The sequence below is a fragment of the Ambystoma mexicanum genome, chromosome 1p, assembly GCF_040938575.1.
Source record: "Ambystoma mexicanum isolate Mex_15411 chromosome 1p, UKY_AmexF1_1, whole genome shotgun sequence".
In the NCBI taxonomy this organism is placed as follows: domain Eukaryota; kingdom Metazoa; phylum Chordata; class Amphibia; order Caudata; family Ambystomatidae; genus Ambystoma; species Ambystoma mexicanum.
Genome location: NC_090921.1, coordinates 771,672,039 through 771,697,694, shown reverse-complemented (window position 1 = coordinate 771,697,694; position 25,656 = coordinate 771,672,039). Strand labels below are relative to the sequence as shown.

At 45.6% G+C, this 25,656-nt stretch overlaps 1 protein-coding gene across 1 annotated transcript in view; it reads right to left on the bottom strand.

Moving 5' to 3' along the window:
* The window catches only part of NPR1 (natriuretic peptide receptor 1), a 1,222,629-nt gene that overhangs the window by 327,551 nt on the left and 869,422 nt on the right, over positions 1-25,656 (bottom strand). Inside the window, exon 9 of the mRNA XM_069651231.1 lies at positions 5,910-5,984. Within this exon, the coding sequence (XP_069507332.1) occupies positions 5,910-5,984 (75 nt within the window). The remainder of the gene's footprint in view (positions 1-5,909; positions 5,985-25,656) is intronic.

Sequence of the window (25,656 nt, the reverse complement as noted above, 5' to 3'; positions counted from 1 at the left end):
CATATGCAGTGGAGAGATCTAATAGCATCAGCAGCGCAGCGTGACCCCGATCCACTATGCTAGCCAAGGTGGATTTAAGGTCCGGCTTGGTGATTTCTGTCCCATGCTTAGCTCTAAAGCCTGACTGGAGAGTCCCAAGGATACCATGTTCTTCAATATAGTCTTGCAGCTGTAAATAGGCTACTTTAGCCATCATTTTCAGGAGAAATGGCACATTGGTGATGGGTCGATAATTTTTGCCACTGCTGGATCGAGACTACTCTTCTTAAGCAAAGGCGTACTCCAGGCCTCTTTGAGACGATGGAACCGTCCCCTTGCTGAAGGAGAGATTCATGAGTCTAGTTATCCAGGGGACAAGAAGCTCTGGGAACCTCTTCAGATGTTTACCAGGCAGCAATCTCGCAGACACGAAGTAGGTTTCAGGGCGAGGACAATCTTAAGGATTTCACCCTCAGAGCAAAAGCTAAAGTTAAAGGTGGCTTTTTTAGTCTGGGGGTGCTTATCAACCTGAGATGGAAGCACTGAGGGTGGAAGCACTCTATTCCCAGTAGAGCAATCTAATGGTCTGCCTATGGCCCAGTGTTTTAGCAGAAAATCTATTATGAATGGCCTGACACCAGGCTGAGTCTTTGGAGAAAACCTGATTGACATTAGGTGTGTCATCAAATTCGGAGAGGATCTTAAACAATTCGTGTGAACTAGATTGGGCGATTACCATTCTGGTGTTAAGGTAAGCTGATTTAGATCCTGTAATAGCTGTTTTAAATTATTTCATTGCCTTTTTGTACTGGGAGAGAGAATTGGGAAAAGGGTTCTTCCGCCACTCCCTTTCAAGAGATCTTTTGGTATGTCTTAGACTGATGATGCTATCATTGTACCAGGTGTTCTTGTCAGTCTCACTTTACAATTTCTTTGACTTTCATGGGAGCAAGGGTTTCAATGGCAGAATTGAGGGTGGCCGTAAGGTGTGTCACCAGGTTTGAAGAGTCTGTACAACTTTTGAGAGGCTGTAGGCTGGTCGCCAGCAATGCTGCAAATTTGGGGGCAGGGGGCATTTTGAAATTTCTTGATTTTGTCTCAGCTCTGGGCAATGAGTCCATTCTAAGAGGAGACGCTGGTAGGGAAACATGTACTTTCACTAAATAGTGGTCGGACCATGGGCAGGGAATGGCTTGACCGACATGGAGGGAAAGAAGGTGTGTTAAAGCCCAGTCAAGTGTATGTCCTCCTATATGGGTAGGAGTTTTGGCCCATTGAGTATAACTGATGATGTGGAGGGCCTTAATAAAGGAGGAAGCTTGCCTATCGGATGGATATTCAGCCCATAGATTCAGATCTCCGGGAATAATTACCAGAGTCTTGGCCTTAGTAATGAGATTAAGAAGGTTGAGGAATTGTTCCTCAAAATGAGGCATGTCCCTTGGAGGACTATAGAACGAATGAAATACAAACGGTAGTTTAAAGCATTAGGGGATTTATAAACCTTTGTTTACAAATACTTCAAAGTGTTTTCTCATGGCCCCCATAGATGTATTGCAAGAAATGCGGTTTTTCATAATGTATTGTATCACATGAGTGGCACTTTATACCAACCTGAAAAGCACTTTATTCTGGCGCATTCTTTGCACGTGTTGAATGTTATGGTATAATGTGATGTTTTATGTGAAAAGTCTCTTTGCAATATACATTGTGTGGATGTGCTAATACTGCTTTTAGTGTTTTTAAATTAAAGCAAGTGGGTGAAGATATTTCTGCAGTGGATTTTTCACACCTGCATTATTTCCTCAAATTGTAAAATACCACTGTGGGGGGAGGGGCAGCCTGCCACTTTTACATGTGTTAATGTGGTTGTATTTTTCCCGACTGTAGAGGCAGGCCCCTCTACCCCCAACAGAAAATAGGGGAGAACCCTTGTGTATAGCGGTGTGCACAACCACATGCAGGAAGGTGACTTTGTGCACAGAAGTCCTCAGGGGGGAGGGTCCTACTTGCTTGCAGGGGACATATTCCGCCGCCAGACTCGCACAGCCCCTCTGCACCCCAGCTTTATGTGTACTTGTGTTTAATGAAGGAAACGCTCACAGCACCAATTGGCGGTGTGGTGCTGAACGTAAATGTATAAAATGTACATTTACCGGTTAACACCTTATCTTTACTCACTTCTGTGCACGTGGACAAGGGCGTGATTGGTGATTAGATGTTTTTATAACTCACTTTCCAAAAGAGTGTTTTTAAAATCTTAGAAAAATACTTGGAATGTATCCATCCCTTTAAACCCTGAGTTTAAACGGTTTATTGGAATGCCTGGGAAAAGCCTTACCCTCCCCCACTGTCTACTTTCTGGGAAAACTCAGTCACTGCTGCCACCCCCTTTCTAAGGGCAGAATAGGGGTGCCTGGATTCTCATCCAGGGATACTCTGCCTGCTGTAAACTCAGGCTGAAGGCGGCTCATCGGGAACTGAGGCCATCACCGGCGGCCTCAGAGCAAAGGTGCGCGGTTCCAACTAACCGCTACATCGATTGGATTTTAGGGGTAGTGTGGCATGAGAATTAGGGTGTGACATCCACATTTATCTGGACTCGAAGATACCACACTGCCAAAAATGAAGGGTAGGTACCAATATAGGCAAAAGTTAGGAATGGGCCTTCAATAAATTTTAACTGACACCAGGCAGGTAGTGGACAGCCTTGGACTATGGATTGCTTAGGCAAAGCAAGGAGATACACCTCTCTGACTCCATCCCAGGACTAGTGGCCAACCTTGGACTATAGATTGCCGGACAGAGTCAACAGAGCACCCTCTCTGACTCCATCTCAGGACTAGGGCCCAACCTAGGACTGGACACAGATTGCCTGGCAGAGTCAACAAAGCCACCAGCCTACCTCCATCCCAGGACTCGTGACCAACCGTAGACCGGACTACAGATTGCATGGCAGAGTCAACGGAGCTACCACCCTACCTCCATCCCAGGACTCGTGGCCAACCGTAGACCGGACTACAGATTGCATGGCAGAGTCAACAGAGCCATCTCCCTGACTCTATCCCATGACTAGTGGCCAGCCTTGGACTAGAGATTGTCTGGCAGAGTCAGGAGAGCCCCCTCCCTGACTCCATCCCAGGACCAGTGTCATGCAGAGTCCCAGAAAAAGAGGGACCAGTCAAGAGGCCTGTGTTGGATCAGCAGAGTATGTCCACAAAGTCTACATTTTGTAGCTCGAAGCCCTGTGCACCGCTGGAATAAGGGACCTGAACTGATATATAAGTGTTGCAAAAACACCACTAAGTAACAAGGGACTGTGGAATTCCAGTCTGACTCCACACCAGCACGACTTGCGAGCAAAGGACCCTCATCTTTTAACCTGCAGTGCATCCCTTCTGCATCACCGCAAGCACCAGAGATGGGAATGTGGGCGCTGAGCGAAAGTGTGCTGAGTCTTTCTTTTATCCATGTCGTGCGAAGGTTGGGGGAAGAGTAAATGAGGGGCGAGAGTGAGTGGAAAGAAAGTAATTGAGGGCAAGTGATAATATTAACTGTTTCCATAGTGTTCCGTGCCTCGTTCCTCCCACTTCTGAGGCGGCTAATAATAAGGTGAACTAACAATGCATTCATGAATGTAGAATTAATCTGCAACTAAAGTGGAACAAGCATTTACTAATAAGTAACTAATTAAACAAAGATGCACCAGCACTTCAATAAGCCAGATATAATGACTATTGTGTAACACACATCACGACCGGCTCTGGGGTCATTCCATACAGCAGGAGTGATTCACCGGTGTTAACCAAAAGTGCTGTCGCTATTAGATCTTGGGCTCTTCCCTCTGGATAACATACGCCTGCGTGTCTCCGACAAACCCATAGAAAGCAGATTGGCACTCAGGAACCGGGTACTTCCGACCTGCACCCATCAACACCAGGGGTTTCGCATCTCCCTTTCCCATTGTCCCACTAATGGACCTCACCCCCACCACCCCTCGGCCCCCTTTTGTCTTACAAGTGCAGCAAGGCCACTAGTAGGGATACGCAGGTGCTATACAAGACCACTCACATTACATTATATATTACATTAAAGAGTGACTCCCACTCAGTTGTGTCCAGTGCACATTTCTGAGACCCCCAAAGTATCCTCTTTCGTGTATTTCCCGACACAGAAAACCTGCCAGTGACACCAATCGAGTGCTATTCAGAGGTGAACACCTTACACATGGCCTTGCTGCAACCATGTGGGGTTCCCTCGCTTAAGTGCTAAGGACGAGTATGCTCGTCCTATTTGCATAGACATGCATAATAGCCCAGCAGTTTAGGGGTTAACACTGGTGAGTCATTGGTGAATCATTCCTTGTGTACAGCCCAGAGCATAATAGTCACCTGCACGTTACACAATAAGAATAATCATGAGTCACTCATCAGGGAGTGACCATGTGGCCATTTCAGGGGCCTGCATTCCCAATCTCTTTGCCGACTAATGCATGGACGGACCCACCTTTCTTTTTCGGGCATTAGTGGTATCACCATTGCTGCCCTATCTACCTTTACATATTGCGCAAGCAGGGGACATGGTTTACAGAAGATGCCATGCAGAATTTCAAAATTACTACAGGCCTGTTTCTGAAATTCTGAATATTTGCCGTAGAGGCACTAAACTCATAATTAGGCTGATTCCCACAGATTGCTGCATGGGCTGATGGCAATTACCACATGTGGAAATCTGAAGCATAATACCACCCAACTTATAAACGAGAACCTAAGAGCAGTAAAAATAGGTGTTCTTATTACCCAACTCCATGGTGACCTCAGGAAAATGAAATGCGGAGTCAGCCCTCATGGGATTTCAACTCATGACTTCAGGTTGCATGTAGATCTCTGAAGCAAGCACTTAACCTGCTGAGTTACCTTGCCAGCATATGTGTCTATCATGTAACAGCTGCAAAAGGGAGAGATGGAAGTGAGCAAGAGGAAATTGGGGCAGGAAAGTAAATGAGGAGGGTGTAGAAGAGGCTAACCGAGAAGCGAGGGGAAAGACATCAACCATAGAGAGAGTAGAGAAGGAGAGAGGATAGGAAGTGAGTGGGCAAAGAGAGGAACTGAGGGAAGGAGAGAAAGTGAGCAGAGAAGCCATGGGGAAGATAGAGAGGGGGAAGGAGCAAAGAGAGGAACTCGGGGAACAGCTGTATAAGCCTAACTGAAGAGTGGGCGAGAGGGGGGGGGGCTGAGAACTGAGAGGAGAATTTATCTTTAAGAGAAAGGTGGAGCAGATTAACTGGGGCAACAGGGGATTGGGTAACCGAGGAGAGAGTACAGTAGAGTAACAAGTGGGGGTGTAGCTCAATAGAGCTCAACAAGGGAACAAGGGGAACTGGGATGAAATGGACGTCGGAGGTAACCAAGGACAGAGGTGATCTCACGGCTGAGACTGAGGACAGGAGGGTAAAGATGCAAACTAGTCAGTAAGAGTGAATCGAGTAATAGAGTAAGGGGAGTAACTGAGGAGAAAAGACAGTGACTAGGGGAAAAGAAAGTCATTGCAGAAAGTGGAAAGAGAGCCATTGAAGAGAGGGAGAAAGAGAGTAATTGATGGGAGGGAGAACCATTAATTGAAGAAACAACATGGAGTGAGCTGGGAGGGCACACACCTGCAGAGAAATGGGGGATGGTGAGGTCAGAGGAGGAAATGGGCTATAGCCTAGTGACACAGGGAGACCCAGAAAGGCCAGCTGCCACGTGTCAGGTGGCACACAGAAGGATACAGGATGGGCATGACTCTTGATATGAGAAGGCTTGGGTAGTGCATTTAGCTTCTGACAAGTATCTGGGGACACCAGAGTACAGGCGACATACCTCTAGGAAATGAGACGGGGTTAGCGATGGGTTACCCCGCTGCAGCAATCATACCCATGGAGTACCTACCCGGTAGTATGCAGTCTTCGCGTAGACTTGGAATTGCCCTTCGGTGGTCAGCAGGGAGCCATAGTTGGAGCCTCTCTGTTGGAAAATAAGAGATTGAAAACCTGTTTAGTGAAGAACTATTGAACTGTGCAGAAGAACCATCCTGATCCTCATGGGCGCCTCCCCCACTTTGAGGGGCTTTGTGAGGAATCCTGGGGCATCCTGATACTAGCACATGATTTGATTAGGGTGCACTTGTGCTTGTGACGGGATGCAAGGCCTTATGTCCCTTTGTTTCTGTACTGCGTTCCAGAGTTTACACTCTTGAGAAATTCCTGGTCCCCAAACCATGATAAGAGGTCCCCAGGCATTGAACCCACACTGCGCTGATCATCTAGAGGGGGCATGTTTCTAGGCCCCCCCGCCCCACTGATGAATCCTCCTCCCCCTTCACCGTCCCCGGTGTGCCAGAGTCAGGTGCTGTCTCCTTTCGCAGGTGTAATAAGAAGGAAAGGAGATCTGGTTTTGTTAGCGAGTAGGAGCATGCTAGATCAGAACATTTATCGCATGAAATCCTTCTAATGATTGCACATTTTTTGAGGGTTTTGGTTATCATGTGATGTATTCATTTATCATTGTATATTTGTAAAATGCTATTGAATGCTTTGTAATCAATGTATGGATTTGTTGTTTTATGAAATGATTGTATTTCGAAATAAACATGATGATGATGTTGGGAAGCGGGGGCGCTCGTCCCAGGCCCCCAAGAGGTTTTGAATGCGGCAAAGGCCTAGCACTCTGTGGTAGATGCTTGGGGGGTGTATAGGAGGAAGGGGGGCGTTGACAGGGATTGTGTTTAGGGATAGAATATAGCGAGAGTGGATGTACATTGTATTACACACAAGATGCCATTTTGGATAACAGTAGCCATCTTTAAATTTAGGCCTGGAGCCGTGCTGCAGCCAGAAGAGTAAGCCCTGGCATAAGGCATAGTTATACATGTGGGAATACAGGAGTAGGGTACGACTGGGGAGGGAATGGGAAAGGCCAGGCTCACACAGATTCATAAACCTCTCATTGTTTTGTATTGTTAGCACATGTAACCGAGAAAGAATGCGCCCTGCAAAGCCATGACAGGGCCGAGAGCTCCCTGAGAACAGTTATATCAGGAGAAGGAGGGCTCGAGCCCCTGACCCAGACCAACCAAAATTCTAAGTTATGTCACCCAGATGCCCCCATCCCAAGACCCTAACATTCGAGGGCGTCAGCCAGTCCAAGATCTAACCATAAAACTGTTTAACCACCCATTTGTTATATGGATCGCAGTAGACTGTCTGTTGCCCCAGTGATTTGTGCTGCGAGGTGCCAGGGAGGGAAAGTAACACATTTAACAGCAAGGGTGGGAATATTTAGAATGGCGCTGACGCGTCTTGTATCGAGCTGGAGTTTGCTGAGATAAACGACCTCAAATGTGGCCTCTGCGCCCATGTCTGCGGTATCAGGTGCACATTAGGCCACTGATATGGCAGGCAGTAAACTGCATCTTTAATTGGCAATTATCGAGCCCAGCATCCAATGACGTTGTGAGAAGAGCCCCATATGGAAGAAGATGGACAAGAAAAGCAGGGGCCAATGACCTAGCGTCCATATGGAGCAGGCCGTCTATGTATCGGGTCGCAGAAACCAGCTCCATGGATTTGTACCCTATGTGATGTACGTCATTGTGATGCTTTTTGCCCTTATAAGCTGCCGTCCATGTTGGATTTTGTTAGAGCACCCCGTGGCAGCAGAGCTCTTTGCTATCATGTACCTGTTTTTTAAGAGAATAAAGACTTGTTCTCCTTGCAAGAGGTGTGCTGGGATTATTTCCCTAGTGGGTTATATTTTTTTCTGGTGTGAGCATGAGGGGCTTCTCTACAATGATTATCGCAACATTAGAATCCACCCACCCTTTGGGAGGAGTAACTAGCAATGAATTTTGTCTAGTGCCAAAAAACTAATCTGACACTTTTCACAACACAGAAATGAATGTTTATTCTCATAGATTATTTACAAAATATAATATTAAAAAGTATGTACATTATGAAATTCAATAATATTTATTTCAGAAATGTTTACATTCCATAAAATGATATATTAAAAATGTACCTTTAAAACCAGAGCCTAAAATCGGATATCACAATTGCATTTGCAAACAGTACATTTCAGCTAACAGAGTAATAGGACATAATAACCATTAGATAATTAATAATCCCACAAGGATGACGAAAAACCACAATATTATCTACAATGTTCCTCCATACTCTATACTTGAGTTAGCAAAGAGGTCTAAAGAAAAGGTGTTATCTGAGTGGTCTGAAGCCATGATAGAGGCACTACAATCTCTGGACGTAGACCTCGCTTTGCTAATGGAGAATCCGACAAAGGCTAAGTCTCGCTTGGAAAGAGGGGACTGGATACAGACCAGCGAGGCAAGACCAATCATGCCAAATACATTTAAATGGTGGATTGAGAAAAAAAGTTTAAATGAACTACGAACATATTAATGCACATTTCCATCACCCTCTTTTCTATGGATCTCGTGTTTCGCTGCAGAATGAATATTATGCCAGCAAGAGAAATCCAGTATGGGGGATTGAAAATAACATCTGCCGTTTCTGTAACAAGATCGATGAGGTAGACTCCCTTCATCATATTGCCATGATTTGTGAAAACCTTCCTCCGGAACCAACAAATGACATGGGACCTTACTGGCGGAGAGCTCTAAATGCTGAAGAATATTGGGATTGGATTTTGATTGGCTATCATAAAGGGCCCACACTAAATTTATAAATGCAATGATTGGCCAATAAAAGGATGGAGTGTAAAGAGGAGGGTAATATTGGGGCAGGTCTGAGGGGGGGGGAGGTCCGAATGACTGGGAAAGAAACTGTGAAAGCAGTGTAAGTATGGCTGGAAGTCGGGAGGGAGGAATTACTGATGTTTTCTTTTAAATTATTAAAGGTTTCGTTTGTACTATTAATGTATGTTCTCTTTTTTTTGTATGAAACCAATAAAACAAAAAATAAATTCTTTACAATAAAAGGGATACATATTTCTAATTTGAGCAATATTAAAATGTACAGTGCCTAATGGAGGAAAACCTCCAAGTAACCAAGAAGGCACAAGACATGCGGGCTATGGGCAAAAAATGGGGTGATCGCAGAGGAACCCTGAAAGAAAAGCCCCCCATTCAACAGTGAATATTTGCTGGAGACTGTACCAACGGCTGATCCCTGAATCTACTGGGAAAGAAAGTCCACACTTCACCCCCGCCACCTAAAAAGAAGGTGTTGTTAGGATAGCAATGGGTGACAAAAAAAGGGCCGTGGTAGTTTCGGAGGTTCCTCCTCATGGGAGGAAGGAAGTGTTCCCCTTGGAGAAAAAGCAGGAATTGACGAAGCACTGCCACGGTGTTCCCACTCCAGATCTTTTTCCTTCCAGGCCTCTTTGTAAATGCATTTATAGAGACCCCATCACCTGCAAGGAGCCCACCTTCTTAAGACGGCGATACATTATCCTTGCCGACACCATTCATGAGCCATTCCCTGCATGCCCTCAACCACAATCTCTGTGCACTCTCCTCACTCACACTATGCACACGTTATGCCAGTGTCGACAATGTAATATTGCAAACTACTAGCCATCCTTGAAACTCACTCATCCCTTAGGTTGAATTCCAGTTTCCCCCATGCACATAGTACACACTTTCTTATTCACCAAGTCAGTCATCACTCATCAAGGGATATGGGTGAGTGCAGAGTGTATAGCCTTCTCCAGGCTATGCTCAAACATGCTTTGAACACCCCTAGCCATGCCCCTCAAGACCTAGGGTGGCATGCTCTATTAAGCTCTGCACACCTCCAGTCAGACTCTGCCCACCATGCTCTCCCCACCCTAGGGGCACAGGGAGCAGAGGGAGAGAACCCTACTGCAGAAGCATTCTAGAGGCCGTCAGAGAGAAAGAAAATTAACACACACACACCACATATCTTTAAGGAGAGGGGGAACCCACAGAGGTTGAAAGCATGTCTGGCGTTGTTCACTAAAGTCACAGGGAGACAACACTTTACTTCTGCTTTGCTGTTTCTGACCATTGTCTGTGGGCAGCTCGAGTTTTCCACTCACTAGCCACCCTGCACATCTCCCAATGCGCGCAGAAATAGTCAAGAGAGCACTTCTAGAATTGGTGGGCAATACTCAACCATGGAAGCTATGATATGTGTCATTCTATGTGATTTTGTCGAATTTATTTCTTCGCAGTAGAATTCAATCTATTTTTTGACTGGTTGATTTGTCGAAGAATAAATGAGGGGGAGACCCCCTGCAGCCTTTCCCCCCCGTTGCCCCCCTACATTATTCACCATATATTTGCGGCACAATGCGGGATTTCTACTATGACGAAATATGCTGCAGCAACAACTCCCTGTCCTACCTGTGTCTGACCCTTGATTGCTCTTAGCACCATTCAACCAAATGCCTGCAAGGTGACTGTAGCCTTCTGATCTTGCACGAGACCACAACTACCATTGGAACCTGCAGAAGTTCAGAAAACGAGACGCGCACAGCAGAAGCGGCAGTAGACACTAGCTAGGGACCACAGAATGAGCACTGGTCTCGGCGCTGCTCCAAGCAGTGATCTCCTCCTGCTTACATTGCACTCCGGTATTTCATGCACCTTACGAGCCATGAAGATAATCGTGTAGGAGTCAAAAATGTAATTTGCTACTAAGATACTGGAGACAAATTCTTATTGGAGTAATCACAATACCACAGCTGGCGACGAGCGATGGGACCGGAACCCATTGCAACAAAGCGAACCAAGAGTCACTCCACCACCCCCCTTCTTGCCAACACAAGATAAACCATCCATTCCATGGAAACAATGGATACCGCTCTTTCCACTTGTATAGACGCTATCGGGGATACAGCCAACGCGGTATTCAGCTAAAAGGCAATGCTAATAAATTTGCTTCGTGTAGAAGTCCAAAGAATATTCATCGGCATAAAGCCCTCCCCTCCAACAGGTGAGCCTGATAATGATAATGTATACGCAGAAGCGATGCACAGAATGGCCATGAGGTTGGAGAAGAAAGAAAACACAGCACTACCCTACATCACTTCTACACTCGGATCCAAAGCCAGACAAATAACGAGAGCCGCAGAATAAACTGTGCATCTAAGAAAAGAACAAGTGAATGTACAGGCTTCAAGGAGAAGTTCATTCCCTCCATGTTAGAAGCAAAACTGAAAGACAATACAACAAAAGAGAGCCGTAAACTGTCCAAAAGAGTAAAGTGCCCCAGGCGCAGAAGGTACAATCACTTGCCGAGCGACCATTCGTGACCTGCCAAACATAAAGACTGTACCTTTTGTTGCAAATCCAGTCAGTTCACCAGAGTGTGTAGACAAGGAAGAATGGCGGTCTCAACCGTCAACCTGCCACAAACCAGGAATTAATAAACTTCATCAGAAGACGAAGACCTGACCATGCCGATGGTCAACTGCACAAACAGAAGAAAGCCCAAACCGCACTGCAATGAGAAAAGAGATGGCACAGAGACTAACATCATGGCGGACTCTGGCTCAGATGTTACCATAAGTCCCATCGATACCTACAAGTAAATGATCCTACGTGATAGAGAAACAATCCAAAGATTGAAAATAGAGCCCGCAGAATACGGAGGAAGATTGAACTGTTGGGTTACATAAGGTGCAACCGTGAGTTCAAAGAAGAAAATCAATCACAAAAGTAAACTTTGCAGAAAGCGGAATGCCCATGTTAGGTTGGGATGACCAAACTAAATTGAGCATTAAGCTCCATCCAGCTGGCGAATTGGAGGATCCAGCAACTGAAAAAGAAGAAGACCTTTGAGCGAGAATGTTCAGAGCATACAGAACATTGTTCCTCGAAGGTCTAGGATGCTTCGAAGGCTGTGAACATTGCATCAAGCTGAAGTCAAATAGCACTCCCATAAAGCACAAAGTCTGCCGAGTACCTGCTACAGCCAGACAAGCCCTGCAAGAACAGCCGAGGAAACCTCATAACTAAGGCACGATCAAAGCTACAAAAGCATGAGAATGGCTCAACCCAGTAGTCCTGATAAAGAAAAACGACACCCAACAAATAAAGGGTATGCATCAACCATCACAGGGGAAAGCAAGAAATAATAACTAACAGCTATCCACTACTGATGATTACAGAACCGATCCTGATGCGTCAAGATACAAGTATATTTCCTAAGCTAGACTTCCACAATGTTTACCACTAACTGAGATTACATGGTCAACATACCTCGCAGTCTTCCTAACACTGTATGGCACATGCCATTCTGTCTATCATCAGTTGCCTCTGTATTTTAGAGACTTATGGATTAAATACTGAGAGGGACTAATAATGCTCTATACTTCCAAGATGATATACTATCAGAAAGAACAACGTGGAGGATGATTCATCGCTGGACAAGGTACTCCACAAATGGCAAGAATCCAGATGTATCCTCAAAAAAAAGGATCAAACACAGTAGAGTACCTGGGGTATGCCATTACTAACATGGAAATAAAGCCGAAAATAGACCTCGTCAAGGCTGTTATCAAATCTCCAAAACTGCCAAAGAAAGCTGAGCCAAGGTTATTCCATGGACTTGCTGAATAGTATTCCAGGTTCATTCACTTTTTTTCAGAACCGACCGAATTCATTCAGCAACTGAGTATATCTAGTCGACCAAACAGCAAACCAAAATACGAGTCATGAAAGCGAGCATCACCAATGCGTTTCACCCGGAAGCAAGTACTTCACCACAGAAGTCAGGGCATATTCACCTGGAGTCACACTGACCCAAAGCAACAAGAGTGACACAAGAGTGGTAGCCTTTGCACCAAAAACCTTATCTGCTGCTGAGAACTACTCTGCACTAGAGAAGGAACTTCTGGCCTACGCATGGGCGGCAGGGTATTTCAGGACTTGCGTGTGGCGAACTAAGTGTTACCAGACCATATTACCAGACCACAGGGTTCTAGTGCATCTCAAAAAAGCCCTGGTGGGACCAAAACATCCACCCCTAGAATAAATAGCACACTTAGCAGCAAGATTGCAAGAATGCCCATTATTCATTCAATGTATTTCTGAATGGAAAAACTACCACGCTGATTACATGCCCCGCCTTCCCGTGAAGTATGGCAGAGACTACACTTTCATGAGAGATGAATGCATAATAGCTTCCATCGAAGAAATGTCTGACGATGAAGAAAGGGGCATTTTTTAGCACTGCCCGCGCCATTACAACCATGTAGAATCCCCACAGGACGGACATACATAGAAGACATACTATTCAGGCAAGAGATGGCAATTCCTCCACAGAAGCTTCACTAAAAACTGATTGAAAAGGCCCATCAAGGTCATAGGTCGTATGGGGATTACTCTAGCAAGGAGGACCGTTCGAAAATACTATTGGTGGCTACAAATCGATCAAAAAATCGAACCAGCGTTAACTGTATGTATGAGTGAGTGGGCGGTGACAAGAGACTCCATGTCCACGAAGCTTCAGTCACCGGTGTGGAAATGCTGAATGCGCCATGGAGAATGATCGATTTGGACTTTAACGGTCCCCCGAAAAATGTGGCGGTTAACATTCGCTAGAGTATAGTAATTGTGCTTTATTTTTCCAAGTGGAGTGAATTACAATGTGTTTCCAACATCACTATGAGCACATATTGACATAAGTCTTTTATCAGGATGGAAATGATCAACTAATAGAGACAGACATGAGTATACAGTTCACTTCCCTCGAGATGCAAGAAAGAGTTCCTTAACTTGAGCAACATAAAGCAATGCAGAGCAGTCCTATACCACCCCCAAGTCAGTGTGCTGGTCGAGAGAACCAATCGAGGCATACAAGGGAGCACGCCATTTTCATTAGCTTCAGACTTGGACGCAGTAAAAACTGCCCTCACGGCTTTCGCTGCTCATCACCTTACCCCAATAGTACAACAGGAGTGTCTCCCTTCATGAAAGGCCAAAGAACCAACTCCTTGCTCACTCCTCCATGACCTGCTGATGTGTGAGAAGATACTTCTATCGACATGAGTGCCACGCTATGCAGCATCTCTAGAGCCCAAAGGAAACAAAGGAAATGGCAAGATGGCAAGACAGCAAAAAGACTACCCATTGCAAAGGCAAGTGACTTGGAAAAAATCAAGGTCAATCACAAAAACTGTTCCAAAAGGTCTAAGTTCGGTGAACGCTTGCGTGTAGTCGAGAGATTACCAAGGCATGCAGTAACTGATGGTGGCAAAACATGGACGGCAGAGTGTGTAGCCCAATATGCAGCTGGAGATAGATCACGAAGAATAAATGGAACAAGACGCAACAGGACCAGTATACAGGAGACCGGTGAATGTTCCAGTGTACGCAGCAAAACCGAACAAGAAAGGGACCTGATGAATGGCCGAACCTATGGGCACGGAAGCAATAATGGACACTCGGAAGGAGAGACGGTAAGGTCTGAAGGACCAGTTGCAGAAGAGAATGATCCCAGCAGATGTATGTCAGAAACCAGCAAAAGAACACAAGAGACTGTCAGGGACATACTAGTCACGAGACCACGCTAAGCAATGAAGCTCCTCAACAGGTGCAAAGACTATGAAATGGTCATTCTACAGAGAGATACTTAATGTTTCTATTCTCACAATGGACTAAAACCTCTGTTCAGGAAAGGAAAAACGTAGAGTGGAAGGGCCTGGCAGACATCAGCTAGGCGGCCAGAAGCTGTGACCTCCTCTCGCTTATCTTGCACCCTTTGAGCCATGAAGAGAACGATGTAGGAGTCATTAAGGAAATCTGCTTCTAGGATACAGGAGTCGAATGTTTATTGGGGTAGTGACCTACCGAGGCAATGCAGTGAGTCTGGCCTGTCATTTTGGAGCCTCTGTTTCCATGACTACAGCTAATGTTAAATCCTGCTGACAGCATCTTTCGTGACACTATTGAGTAAATGAGAGTCCACCATGGCCAAGGGTAGCTGCCCAGGGCTGGAAACAGATGGGAAGGAGACGCCAGACCGTCGTTACTTTGAGGGGACACAGGTGGGTGGGTTCTGTTGCAGCAGTTGCAGAGTTGGAAGTAGGAGGGGGCAGCATTCCTGGTCACCAAGCTACGCCATCAGATCTGACTACAAGGATGTGATGTCGACATGGTTATGACTGGATTATAAAGTCTATTGAGGATGGGGCTCTTTTGCTGTTAATGGAGCTATAGCGAAACAGCCCTTTTAGAAAAAGAGCGAAAGATCTCCTTCATTAGGAAAAATTGGTTTTCAAATAATTAAATTTGGATAGTCGCCCAAAACATACCAAGAGGTGGGGGGAAGGGTTAATTACAGGGGGTAGAGGGAGTGAAAAGATGTAAATTAACAATTACATTTTGAAAATGGCCATCATCAAAAGCAATTCATGGATCAGCCATGACGCCAGCGCAATGAAGCCCTACCCGCGTCACCACCAATGAGAAGCGCGCCAGTGGAGCGAGAGACAAAACAGCAGCAGCTATTGACTTGGCCATCCTCCCTCGAAAGGAGCAGTGACTTCAGGAGCTGAAAGAACAGAAATGCCACAAACTAGAGAACCCAAAGCGCCAGTTCACTTAATTAATCACATTATTAAGTAGAACCCTTGGTATCACAGCAAACTACCTCAGCCCATCACTGAGACGCCCAAAATACAGAATTTCCAGAGCCCCATTTTACTATATATGTAGGTATAGTATGGTATTGTTTATTTATATAGCACCTATACACAGGCAAGTGTTTCATATATATAGATATGTGGGGGTTGGTTAAGTTAATTAAAAAGGTGGAGGAGTATCAGATCAGGGAGAGGTGAAGGGGTCAGCCACTGCATATATATTCCCTAAAATGGGGTTAAAAAACCTCTGTTTTGGGCTTCGAAATTTTAATTTCCAAATGATCACATGTTTATTTTTTATTTATGTATCGTATTTATATGTAGCACCCAGACCCAGAGGTATCACGGTGCTAAGATAATGGTACAGAATAGGTAGATCGACATTTCAATAGGATACATGTTAGAATCCAGAATATGTAGTTGCAAGCATTTGTCAAGGATGTTTCTTGTGGAACAGCGAGTAGGAAGGCTTGGAGGCAGGGCGTTCCATAGGGTGGGGGCGTTGGTGATGAAGCTGGAGCCCCCTGCTTTGTTTCTGATGGATCTGGGGTATTTATTTATGCATTGATTTTATATGTAAATCCGAACGTTTCACCAGCTGCCTAGGGGAAATTACTGGACTACATCGTTCATAGAAAGTCCAGCTTTTCTACCATTTTGAATACCCTGTGTCAGACTAAGGCTGTCCCTTTTGAGAATCGAGTACATTCCCTGATCCCACTGCTCATTTGTAAAGGTTTAAACCCATGCCATCCTTGTGGCCGCACTGTGTGGCAAGGAACCACATCCCAAAAAAAATAGATTCTCTGCTATTGGTACATCCCTGGCAGCATAGTGTCAGTGCATTGGAACAGGAAATACTCTGGGGGTAGGTTGCCCGATGCCTACTAGCAGCAAGGTGAGGGAACAATAATACTGCCATCCTGGGCAGTTTCTTCTACTCGTGCCCCAATAAGGTCGAGATGAAGACCAGACATGATAGGTGGGGAGTTCCCTGCATTCTGCGGATCCGGGTTCTGACCTTGCCTGATGGCCAGGGACCAAGTGCGCGGTGTCCAAGCCTTCATGCTTTCGTTGCGCTGACACATCCCCACTGCCGATACAGGCATGCTGAGGAGGCCTTGTTATCAATCCTTTAATTAAACCTAAGAGCAAATCTGTGTAAGATTGGTAAACCTTTTATTTCAGTCAAAACTGTCCTGAAGGCATTTGTTTTGTCGGAGCAAAGTTTCTCTCAGTAAGGAACAATGAGTCGCACAATTCTTTCAAGGTCGCTCTCTAATGCTCCCCGAAAACCTCAAGCTTTCCCACAAGGATTTGGCCCCAAAACCACAAGAGGTTGTCTTCATCTCCCGGAGCTAACATGCTGTATCCCTTTGGTGCACCTAAAATGGCCGTTCAAACATGGGAGCAGTGTTGTCAGTTCCACTTACTATAGGAAATACTGGGTTTCTTCCTTGCACAATGTTGGTCATGAGTTTGGGAAGCGGCTTGCAATGTTTTGGGGGCACTTTTTTTTACCTCAAGGATGCACTTCTTCTGGGTTCTTTGAGAGCTTGTTTCCCGGCTTCTGCTGTGAGTGACAGCAGTTGCTGCTGGGAACTGTGCCAACTCCTGGGCAATAACAATGCTATGCTAAGGGGAGCCCTGTAAATCACAGAAGCAATTTAGAGCGGCGGGCACTGTGCCCACGAAGGCTCCCACAGCCTGGATTCTGTTAGCACAATATACATATCCAAAAAATCGTCTGTAATCAAAATATGCCAAAATAAACAAATGAAAATAAGAATCTTTACTGTAGACGAAATAATCACTAGATCTGCTTTCCTTTGCTTTCTTATATGCAGCTGCATTCGTGTTCTCCATTTCTTGTTTGATCCGTTTTTTAAGTTTAAAAAATAGTAATGTGTGAATTTTATTTGACTGAATACTGTCTTCAGAGTTATGTTCAATAATTTTATTTTGGAACCCATTTCTATCACTGAATGTGTATGTTGTGTTATATGTCACTTGTATTCAGCCTACTCGCATTAGTATGGCCTCGAAGCGCTGTGGGATTCGGAAGGCTATAGTCAGAGATGTAAGAGGCAAAGGAAGGATTTCTAAAATGCTCGTGTGCATTTTTAGCTGGCACAAAGGTGGGACGGGGCGGCTATGCTCCTGGCGGCTACCCGTAATTATCTTGTGAGAGAATGGGTGCCGTGACAAGTTGTCTGGGGAGTGGGATAGTCAGAAGGGTCAGATTATGTGAACGGCTGGTCCGAATTTTAGCATGAGTCTCAGCTGTATTCTGTAGGATAAGATAATGGGCCTCATTCCGAGTATGGCGGTAAGGGATAGCGGCCACCGCTAACGAGAGCGGTGGCGGTAATCCCTTACCGCCATACTCCGAGTTCCCTTTGCGCCATGGTGGTTTTAACACCTGCTTTTAGCAGGTGTTAAAAACCATGGCGCTAAGGGACCTTGATGTTAATTACGCCACCGTAATTTACGGTGGCGTAATTGACGCCTTCCCCACTCCCATTATGCCCTATGGGGCAAGAATGGGAATGGGGAAGGGTAAATGGGGATTGGGGAATTACCGCCCCGTCAACCTTGGAATGGGGCGGTAATTCCGCCATCCACCAAGGCGCTGCCGGTCCGGGTACGGCGTCAACCAAGGCTTTAATAGCGCCATTGGTTAGCGCCGTACTCGGAATGAGGCCCAATGTGTGTTATGGGTGTGTGTAAACGAGTAGGGTTTGTTGATAGGTAAGGAGGAGTGGGCCGAGCCTGTGCGTATGTGAATATATTTTGTTGTGAATAGGTGCTTGCCGTTCCATCGAGGAGAGACTGATACATGTTTGCAGAAGATCCTACTGAGCGTGTCATACAGGCTTGACTGGTGTTCCTTCAGAGTGTCCCACCTTGTCGACCCTCATGTGCCCCAGCATTCCCTTGAAGGAGTGAGAAAGATTCTTCCAGGAGTTGGGCTGAGTTTGTCAGGCTGCTGGAGGGAAGAGCCAGGTTTGGAGAGCTTTCCTAAAAGCTTAGTGATCTTCCATGCTACGAATGGGTAAAGGGATCGACTTCCAGATGGTGGGTGTTTGGAGTGAGAAAGATGAGCCCCCTATTCTTGTTGATTTTGTACTGTTATGACGAGGAGAAATGCCACGTCTGATTGGAGGTTTCTGTTAGGCCTGTATTTTGTGAGTTTGTGCTCCAGGAATTCTGGGCCTGTATTGTGGCGAGCCCTGTGGGTGATGCACATTGTCTTGAAGGTGGATCATCGCCCGATTAGGAGCAAGAGAAGGACACAGAGGGCGGGTGAGATGTGTTCTCTGGGGCATTGCAGTTTATTCAGCTGTGATGCAGTGGCTTCTAGCTATAGGGCATTGGCATGGACTAAATGTGGAAGGGTGATAGCCCTCATTGCAGAGACTCTGGGCATCATCACCAGTTGGGCGCTATCTTGCCAGTATTACCGCCGGGATACTACCTGGACAAATAGCGCTACTGCCATCCGGTCCAACGATATTGCCACCGGATCAAGGATTCGGCGGTAGCTGCCATTTTCAGTGCAATTACCGTGCACTAATACTGCTGGTGGTAATTGCACCGAAAATTGCAATTTCTTCAGCATATTTACCCCATGCTCAGAGCTGGGGGTAATGCTGCCACACTTGTGATAGTGTCAGCCCTTAAATACAGCGGTAATACTGTTAATGCTGCATTTAAGAGCTACCGCCCAACTCATGCTGAGGCCCTCTGTGAGGGAAGGACAGGTAGGGAAATAAATGGCAGAGAATATAAATGTGTACGGAGCAGCTTAAGTAACAGAGTTTATGTGATGTTGGAGGGTCAGGCCCGCGTCCATGATGCAGCCAAGCATTTTATTGTGTTGGAGGAGGTGGGTGGAGGGCCTTGAGAGAGTGGCCATGGGGTGGGTTGGGGAAAGAGGGCGGCCTTCCCGCAGTGTATGATCTCATTTAGAGCACCTCACCACTTCGGTGCTTTCACCATGATCTCAGGTTTGTCTGAGTTGCGTGTGAGGTGGTTGACAGTCGTCCAGTGCGCAATTTCTGAGAGACATGTTGTGAGATCGGTGTCATCTGCATAGTTGGAGGTTGAGCCATGGGCTAGAATTAGCACGGGAAGCGGGCTCAAGTAGAGGTTAAAGAGCGGTGGGGAGAGAGAGGCCCCCTGCGGCACACTATGGGCGACTGGGCTGGAGGTATAGGAGAAAGGAGGCAGGTGTACACATTGGGTTCTGTTGCACAGGAAGGAGGATATCCACTTCAGAGCCGAGTCCCTGATGGTGAGAGAGTGAAGTCTCTCCATAAGGGTGCGGTGGTAAATGGTGTCCAATGCTGCCGAGAGGTTGAGTTGGATTAGGGTGGCGCAGCTTTACATATCTGAGTGTCTTTTAAGATCATCCCAGATGCAGACAAGGCAAGATTGCAGTTACTTTGGGACTTTTACGCATAAGAAAGAAAGAGTAGATGACTTATTTTGAAAGAGCATTGGGCTTGCTTTTGTCTTCAGACCTGATAGGTCCGGGTAGCAGGAAACTGTATTTTCCAGGTAGGAACTAGATCAGCAGATGTGCAGTTGAGTAGGATAAAACATGAGATATTTTCATTTGCTCGCTTTGTAGTAAAATGTGGGTGTAAGCGAGTGTTCTGGTGCACTCAGTTCATGTCTATTTAGAGGCTTGAACGCCCCATGATGAAGGAAAGGGACTTTGCTGAATAATGAGAGCTGGTGGGCCAGCGACAACACATCCAAGGGCACCAATGGATCCAGTATTTGAAAATCCTACCTCTAGAATTGGGCGACTGGAATATGCTCCTGCACGTAAGTTGCAAACCAATGAAAGGTTGCCAGCTGGAAATTCCCCAACGCCTTGGAGAGAGACAGAGGGAGGTTTGCCACAATTAATTCTGGAGGTCTTTTCCAGTGTAACCAGCCAAAGCCATTGCAAGCAGTCTGCTAATCTTGGGGATCACACACCTAAGCCTGGGACACAGCCTTGCCCCAACAGGAAGAGAGAGGGAGAAGCATGGCTTCCTCCAGTGTTAGGGTGCCTTGCCAACAACCCTCTTTGTAGTCCTGCTTGGAGCCTATAGGCAGAAGGAAGGTCTCCAGCACCTGCAAGGTGTACACAGCCAAAATGTGGCAAGTTTGCTCCAGACCGTGAGTTCCGTTGACCTGCTTTGGCACCACTGGTGGGGAATCTCCAAGAAGAGGCCTCATTGCACCTGACTTCATTGCCTTCAGCACTCCGGGTTCCCTCCAGAATCCATTATTTCTGAACTCCTGATTGTATCATCTATTAACCTTCATCTTTCCAGGGTTAGAAATAATATGTGAAAAACCTCTGCAGTCTCATAATTACTTTTCATACCAGTCAATCGGCTTATGGCACATGTCTCCTCAGCCCTTCTGGCATGTGTGGGTTGTCTGTGCACCGTGCCCCTCTGGTGGGAATTCAAACTTATAACAGACTATTTCTTAATGAACTGTTCTCTGTTTATACCTTTGTCTATTTTAATTGAAGAAGTTGTGGAGATCTTCCGGCTCTTGTCCCCTCTGGGGTAGCAAAATGGACTTGGATTACTCTTCCACAGACTGTATAGAGCTAAATATGTTTTCTTTTTAATAAGCAATTTTGAACTTTGTGTGTATTCTCCAACTTTTGGTATCTACGGTTTTCCCCATAATTAAGATGTTAGTGTCAGGGATCTGTCTCGTGCATGCTACTACTTTCTGAAATAAAGCAGGATCTGCAGGCGCTTCAGGTAGGTTTCCAGTAAGATGGATTAATTCTGTTTGCTTTTAGGAGAACCGCTGGCACCCATCACCCAGGTAAGCTCCTTCTAACTGCCTGACTGTGGGGCCCTCACACAGAACATTCTCTCCTACATCATCAGTCTCAGGCATCCAGCCCAAGCACTATGCAACACCTTCTGTCAGCTGTTTTCACCCTGTGGTGTGTGCAGGGTATCCAGTGTGAAATAGGCACTGTATGACCCTGCCTACCCAGGAAAAGAAGTGCTTCTAAATCAGGACCGTTTAGTCTTTTGGCGTGTCTGTTTTTAAAGTTTTTTTAAACTCCTCATAATATTTGTGAAATTATCTGCCCATGCAGTTTTCAGAATTCCTTTACTGTACACGCTATCTATATGGCTGTGAACTGTGGGATCTTAAAACATTCTTGCCACACCAACACGATAGAGGGGAAATGCTGGTGTATATAAAGGGGGTTGCCACAGGGCACCGCTGTGGCCTATATTCAGTCCGATCTCTGCTGCTGAAGTGCTTGCCAAAGGCACAACACATCGATGAGCGCAGTGAAGAACGTGCTTAATGCCTATTTCAAGAATGCCCTTCTTGATAGGACTTTGACCAAAGTTGCAAGGAATGTATACATTAACTAGTCTCGAGTACCCCAAGTGATCCATAAATAGATAATATAACTTTGGAAATCAAAGGTTAACTGCAGGACATTGACCACAGTATCAATGTTTCCTTGAAGAACCATATTAATGCCACAGTATATATAAAACATTTTACAAAAGTAGATCCAGCATGACCTTGATTGGATCACTTTCCTGGTGCCCACTACAGAAGATATAACATTAGAGGAGGTTTTCGCTCGCTCGCTTGATTGGGGTTCAATCGTGCCTGGAAAGGAACACCCCGATCATCACGCACTTGTCGATTCTGTCTCGGCAAAACCTCAAACTATATCTGGTTTATTGTCCTGGATTTACACTCTGCACATTTCCAGCTTGGTCTTAACGAATCAACTGACTGGGAGGCGATTTTGGTGCAAATCAGGTCTGGGGAGGATTATTATAAGTTGTATGCGGTATTAGAAATATGAGATGTCAAAAAGCAGACTATAATAAACGCCGAGACTATTTTTAAAGCTATTAATCATAGTGGATAGTCATTTCTCAGATTGTATTATTCTAATGATTGCCACTCACTGTAATGAATTATAAACGGTTTCATGTTTATTGACTGTATTCTGAACAGCCAGATTATACTTAAGTAAATATTTAAATATGTATTGATAGACCCCATGATCTTTTCAAGGGGACAACCTGAGTTGAGTCTTAGTAGAACCTAAGAAACACTGTATTAAACTACTGCCGTAAATCCTAGATGTGCACGGTTCTCCAACCCAAACCTGTCCTACACCGGAGAGAATATTATAATTATAATTGCTCTTTCATAACGCGCGTAATACCAGCGAGTGGTTTCTTAGCACAGGATCGGGATTCAAACCAGTGTTGCTCTTCGTTGTCTTGCTTCCAAGACAAACGCGTTGCCCCTGAGCTATCCTTCCTGGAGTAAGATGCGGGCGCTGCATCCCTACATCTACAGTTGTAAAAGTGCAAATGTCTCCATCCCAAAAAGGCAGTACCAGTGAATGTGTCTGCATTAAGAAGACATTCAGAGCCTGATTCACAGAGTGTTTTCCTATAGGATGCGCCATTATCAAAGGCCTTTGTGAATCGGGTCACCAGCCTGGGGATGCCTAGCTCGGTAGGCTAAAGGGCCTGCAACCTACAGTATGACAGCCAGGGGTGTTGCTAGGTCTGGCAAAGATCTGGGGCTACGCCAATGTCAATGTCGGGGCTGTCGGGACTCAGGGGTAGCTGGCCTTTTGGCCATAGCCCCAGAGCTTCTATTCAGGGCTACAAACGAAAGCCCCAGGGCTATAGTCCCCTCAACCCCCCCCCAGCAACGCCTCTGATATATGATATGATAGGTTATTTATAACGCGCTTAATACCCAGAGGTTTCTAAGCGCGGACCCAGAGATCGAACCTGTGTTGCACCATGTCGTCTTGCTTCCAAGGCGAGCACGTTGCCGCTGAGCTATACTCCCGAGAAAGCCAATCTGATGACAGCCAATTTAGTTTCTGCAAACACGGACTGCGGCCACCAATCCAAGCATGTCTTTGCAGCGACCTGAGTATCCCGGCACCCACCTGCTCTTCTCTGCTTTCGCCTCACCCTGCGCTCGCCATACTGCTGGTCCCCCTAGACTCCCAAATCCTCCATGCTCTTTCCCTCACTTACCTTTCTCTCTGGCCCCCGGACGACCCTCACCTTATGGCCCCACATCTCTGCTGCGGACCTCAAACTCCTCTCCCTCGTCAGATCTGCCCACATATGCCATAGAAATGGAAGTGGGTCACTGCTGTAAGACTGCTTCTTTTTTCATGGCATCCTAGTTTGAGCTAACACATCCCGCTCACTGCAGTTGTTTATTTTTATACAACACACTATTAGCCCCTCGATGGTGGTAATAGCACCCAAACCCTCGTTGGCAGGCTGGATTGGGAAGTAATGCCACTGGGCCCCAATGTTATGGCCTTCACAGCCCGGTTGCCGGCCCCGGCACCGCCCCGATGCAGCCAGTCACTTATTCAGGTTATTGGCATATTCTAAGTAGCGAATCGCCTAATAGTCTCCCCAGGTGGACTTTACTTTTTTGCTGTCTTCATGTCCATCTTCCTATTGTGGTTAGGGCAGTGGCAGATTTACGGCAAAGGGCCTGGGGGACAGCACCTGACACAGGGCCCTACGTGGGCGGGTCAAGGCGGTGGAGTTTAGGGTGGGCTTAGTTAATTGTGGTCACAAGTGCACAATTGCGAACTTTAGGTACAAAAGCTATTTTTATAAAGTTTTCTTTATTACAGTTACCTGTGTCTGGGGGTTTGACTAACTGGAAAGAGCTGGGCCTCCTCTGCAGGCTTTGCTATCAATGGTAATATTGGAGGATCAAGCCTGAAACTAATGTCGGAAATGAACATGTTTCAAGGCTAAGGGCAAAAGAGAATTACAGCATATGAAGACCACACAATTTCCTCGAAAAATTGCTGTAAGAAAATTAGTTGGATCCAATGTTTGTAATTACAACTGTGGAAATGTTTCACAAAAGTACAACACCATGTCGATATATGTCTTTAATAAGTACACATGTCACAGTACAAAAAACTCCCTATTGTGCAAAAAATTAAAACAGTTCCTGTATAGACATTCTTGTGCAATAATTGGAGTAAAAACACAATTGCCAGCTAAGCTTAGTAAAATAATGCAATGTGACGATGTCAATAATAAAATGTCAATTCATATATTGCACACCACAAAATTCTCTTGGTTTACACAGGAATAGTTGGCATCCAGGATGGGGAAAATAAATGTATAATCACATTCTTTTGCTTAACCTGTTTCTATAATGTATATATAGTTATGTATATTTATTAGGTGATTTGTGCACTTTTCAAGGCATCGCTAGACAAATAATGATTTACCATTTTGATTACCAAGCCTTAAAAATACTGATATGAAGTATTCCTGGGAAGATATGTGGTCAAGTTCTTGCATCTCCAGCTGGGACCGAATCCTGGTTTGGCTACATAAAGTGTTTAATCCTGGGCAAATCACGCTATCTCATTGTGCCTTTTCTACCAACATTGGGAGCAATTCAGTTTTCACCTTTTGTTATGCACTCTTAAGAGTCACCAAACCCGAGTTAATGATAATTATTGGTTCTGTAAATAGCGCTTCGCCAAACCACTATACATAGAACATGTTCATATACAATAATCACCGAGCTAAAGTTGGCATTGATTTAGCGACCTTGGAAGGATGAAAGGCTGAGTTGGCCTTTCCAGTATTAGAATCTTCGACCTGCAGATCACACACACCACAGAAATAAGTGCTCAACCCACTGAGCTACCTTGTTACATGATAATATACTGTCCATTCATATAGCACACAACATGAACCCCTTGATTCAGGATGAGAAAAATAAACATCTCACATTCTTTTTGCTTGACCCATTTCCATAATGTATATACATTGGGAGCCCTTAATTGAAATTCAGTTTGCAACTTTTCTGATTGGCCATTTTAGATGCCACCCCATTATCCTAAACTACGACCATTATGTGTGTGCGCTCGTACTTCATGCCTCCCCTGCATAAGTCGGTGCCCCACTTTGGGCCACCCCAGCCAAACGAGCCTGGAAAGCCACTGCAAAGCACA